This window comes from Carex rostrata, chromosome 33 (genome assembly GCF_964058835.1).
Source record: "Carex rostrata chromosome 33, lpCarRost1.2, whole genome shotgun sequence".
NCBI classification, from domain to species: Eukaryota; Viridiplantae; Streptophyta; class Magnoliopsida; order Poales; family Cyperaceae; genus Carex; species Carex rostrata.
In genome coordinates this window covers 4,977,444-4,982,099 of record NC_135950.1, presented here as the reverse complement: position 1 = coordinate 4,982,099, position 4,656 = coordinate 4,977,444, and the positions used below count along the sequence as shown (strand labels likewise).

Genomic DNA, 4,656 nt, shown 5'->3' with positions numbered 1-4,656 from the left:
TTCCTCATAAAAACATCTTAATATCCAATATCTTCATAAAAATTTAGCATTCTTTATTTTATCCCCTTCTATTCATTAAATGGAGATGTCCCTTTAAATTAGCAACAAGATTGAATTGAACAAGAGAGAAAAGAAAAGAGATGTTTCATCTGTTTTATGTGTTTTATCTTGGTAGCTAAACTAAAGTTAAAGCTTCTCTATCAAGAGTTTAGGCGTGAAGATGAAGCGTCCCTTTTCTCTTGTTAAATTCAATTATATTGTCAACTCAAACACCTCACAGAATCCAAGACGGTGGGCCACATGTCAGCGGTCTCGTCAATGGGCTGGATCAATCCATCCCAACGGATTCAGGCAAGTTTTTAATTTCCACCTCTCCAAGAGGAAAGAGAGCTTGTCGAAATGGAGCATGGTGGCAGTGGGTTCCCACAAAGACAAGCATATATATATATATATTGTCTGAGAAATTAAACCGCAGCATTGAATCGCCACATGTTGCCATGCACCTTGAGGTAACTCTCCACAGAGCAGGTTATTACTTCCTAGCTAGATTAATTAATTAATTAATTGATGGCTATATATGATATTGGCATTGTTGTAAAAACTGGGCACGGAGACGGATGTGAATTCATAGACGACCGAGGAGGTGGTGTACTGTGTACTGTGTACATGTCCCTGTCTCTCAAATTAATTAATATGTTTGTTTAATTTATTATCTCTTTCAAAACAGGAACAACGAATATATTAAGATTAAAATGGTTTCATTCCCATTTCTTTCAGTTCAATTTCTAATATACATTTCTTTCACCGATGCTCCCTTCCCTCTTATCTTCTAATATACTTTCTCTCTTTATCCTGCAATTTATAAATGCGGCGCCCCTTATTAACAAAGAACACCAAATCAGGGTGTGCCACCTGTTGGATGCACATGTGATTGATTGCCGCGTCTTTCATGTGGAATCGAAGCACTGTCTCCTGCTGCTGGGTCCCATACCCTGACCTCCATATAGGATGGAAGAAATCGTACTTATAGGTAGCCAGCCCGAATGCCGGAACCAAAATCTTATTTGCTGGATGCTCTAATTAAACACAAACAAAACATCAAATTAATTAGTACAAGAAATTTCCATTTAGAACAAATTTTCTTTACAAATTAATTAGTACCTCTTTTCAGGGTAGACAGAGAGTGAAATGTGAGAAAGCTAACACGCAGATCACTTAGTATGTTAGCCATGGGTATTCTATAAATGGGATACCTAAAAACAATAATGTCAAAATCAATCAAGAAAAATTAAATATTTGCAAAAAGACCAAATAAAAATCAATAAAGCATACCATGAGACAGAGAACCAACTATTCGGCAACAGGTCACAGCTTTTCAGAGTCATCAATTCAGGAAATTCATCAGCAAGTTCCATGATCTTAAATGATGCAAATTTTTGTCAGATTTATAAAATTATTAATAGTTTTTTTAAATACATAAAATGACAATCTGATGATATTTTTAATTTCACTGTTTGCTTTTTCTTGGGGATAAATATAACATGTATTTTCTTCATTGTGAATATAATTTGACAGTTGGAATTATTCTTTATAGAAGAACTCTGACAATAGTAAGAAAGCATTAAATCCTATTTATCAGATAACCAAATATGGAAAGAATACCAAGAGTTTTGTAAAACAAAAATATAATACCAGCTGATAATAAACATCTCGGGCTCTGGTTCAAGGACCTTTCAATTTTTAAATTTTTAATTTAATACCACAAAACCCCCATCATATCATAAAAGAATCCAGAAATATACAGTGAAGAAAGAAAAAGAAAATATCTAAAAGGTGATCATGTGGGTATCAGTACTTGCCTTGTCAGCAAATGGTTTACGGTTAGCGGGTTTTTCATCTTCAAGATATTGATAAAGCAAGTCAGGTTTCATCGCTTTGTTTAAGTTTCCTCCATTTCTCAGCTCGTTCTGATTCTGGCAAGAAGCTGAGCTGCTTTCAACTTCACCTTGATTCATTCTACTGCAATGAGTAAAAATATAAATTATATTAATGATATCTAAAAGCTAGAAATCTTTGATACCAGTTTTGCAGTCAAATCTGGTACTTTAAGGCATTGCAGTACACCAATTTTTTTCTTTTTATAGGTCAAGACAGTAAGGTCCAATTATACAGTATTTTTAGTTTTATCTGGAGCAAAGACTGTAAAAATTTGTAATTGCATGGCTAGGGGTAAATTGGGGTGTATATTGATTGAGAATTAATCGAGGTTAAATTGCAGTTACTATTGGACCATTAAGCCCATTTGAGGAAACTAAACCACGCTATGCCATCAGTATAAGTTACAGTAAAAGTTGGCCAAATATGAATTACTTATAAAATTATCACATAAACTTTGAGTCATTTACAAACCCACCCAACATTTTTCATATTTACAAACAGTCAAACAACAACCCACATTTCTCATATTTGTAACTTCACAACCACTATGACAAAGAAAAATCAAACACAATAACAAAAAAATATCAACATAACAGTTTAACCCAACATAAATGGACTGATTCCCATTTCATTTGATTTTAAATATATTTGGCTTCAAGAAAAAGGGCAGTCAAATGTAGTGAACTTTCTATCATATATTTGGCTTCAAGAAAATCAAAGAAAAAGAAAGAGATAGAAAGTACCCAGAGAACAGGTTCATCGTCTCGCTTGGTGCTGGTGACTGGTACAGCCCGATACCAGACAAGAAAGGGACATAATACTGCACGACCTCTGCAAGACCTTCTGGGACCAGAGTCACCCCCAACCCATAAGTGCTCCACTCCTTGTAAGCCTCCCATAATTTTTTCAATTCAAAATAAGGCAGTACCTAAAAGTTTTATTCAAACAACCAAATCATATAATGATTTTTGTACTGGTTTCACCCTTAAATCATCTGCCAAACCCAATTTCAAGCTATTACTCAAATTTCAAGCTGGTGCATAGAAAAATAAAATTAACCCAATATGCAGCAAAAACCCAAATATTGGTACGAGGAGAATGCAGCAAAAAAACAAATTAATTCAAATAGAAAATGTTTAGCATGCCAAGAAAATGTACTGGTATTTCAAGCCTTAAATCATCTGCCAAACCCAATTTCAAGCTATTACTCAAATTTCAAGCCGGTGCATAGAAAAATAAAATTCACCAAATAAGCAGCAAAAACCCAAATAGAAAATGTTTGGCATGCCAAGAAAATGTACTGGCATTGCTTTTATAGCTGCGGGTACTTACTGGACGTCACTAATAGAAAAACTAAGATTACAACCAAGCTAGCAGTGAAACTGGATTAAAAAAGAAAGGAAATAAAGAAAAAAGGGACAAACATCAGATTGGTATTGAGCGTGGATAGAAGGTGTGACATGCTTCAGAAACCGGTCGAGGTTACTTGGGTTGTATATAGGCATAACTGGTTCAAAACCCAACCCCAGATTCATGTTACTCTCAGGTCTGCAACTCCTAATTGGCCTGTTTTTCACCATACCAACCTTCCCTTTTTTCCCGAAATAAATATATTGTGCAAATCCTAATTAATTCAAGTATCTGAATATTAGACAAGTCTAAAAATTAGTTAAACCCATCATGATTTGTAACCTAACTTCTATTATAGGATAATTCACTCCTACCAAATTGTGTTTTTAACATATATTTACAAACCAAGAACTTTCCGATAAAGGTAGAGAAATTATTTTAGCCAGGCCTGTTAATTGCACTACAAGATTATTTCTTGATGTGTGATTCTGAATTTATTAAAAGAAGAAAGAACCGAGTCGAACCCAAGCTACGAAAAAGAAATTGTGTTTTGAAATTTATAGAAAGAATAAGAAGAAATAAGTGGAATATACAATGCCAGGCCTGTTAATTGCCTAGAAATTGTGTTTTGAAAGGTACTCCTACCAATTGTTAACGTTTCTTTTCAATACAACTTAAATTAAGAGTGTTTGCGTCTTCTGATATCTTAATTTCAACATATATTTACAAACCAAAAACTTTTCAATGCCAGGCCTGTTGATTACACTACGAGCTAAACTTGCGACCATATAATTCGAGTATTAATTCAAGTATTAATTTCAATAAAAAAAATAAAAGAAACAAAGATTGTACCCTCCAAGATACGAAAAAGAAAGAGAAATTGAATATCTGAGCACACCTTAGTGTTCTTAGTGTTGCTTCCGGAAGCGAATTGAGAGGGAAGAAGGAATCTTGCGAATTAGCGGCTGAGGTAACAATGAAATGAACTTCACAGAGTGGAGTGAACTATACAATTTCTTTTGGGCGTTTAGAACTTAAAACGGGGGATACGGACCCTCTCCGGTTGTATCAATCGCATATCACAGGCAGATCCCAACCGTCTATATCAGATCGGACTATCAGTAGGTATCCCGATGTACGCGAATCATGACGGGAAGTTCACAGTGAAAGAGAATCACGTAAGAGTGGAGTTCGCATCCATCTCATATTTTGCGTGCGTTTTCGGAAATCTTAACCGTTCAAATATTCTACACGAATCTCAAAGCTCAAGTAATACTGGCCCCAGCGCTATCCCCGAATAGGCACCGGACACGTCGGTCACGCAAAATATGAGATATCTCAGAGAATGCGTACTCAATCCTAACCGTC

General features: G+C 35.1%; 1 protein-coding gene across 1 annotated transcript; it reads right to left on the bottom strand.

The window, feature by feature from the left end:
- Window positions 1-792: 792 nt before the first annotated feature.
- LOC144548403 (uncharacterized) lies at window positions 793-4,240 on the bottom strand (the record flags this gene model as incomplete). Its single annotated transcript, XM_078297064.1, has 6 exons — window positions 793-1,076; window positions 1,162-1,253; window positions 1,333-1,418; window positions 1,860-2,019; window positions 2,682-2,866; window positions 4,187-4,240. Coding segments are annotated over 6 exons (831 nt in total), but the record flags the coding sequence as incomplete, so codon positions are not given.
- Between the last annotated feature and the right edge of the window lie 416 nt (window positions 4,241-4,656).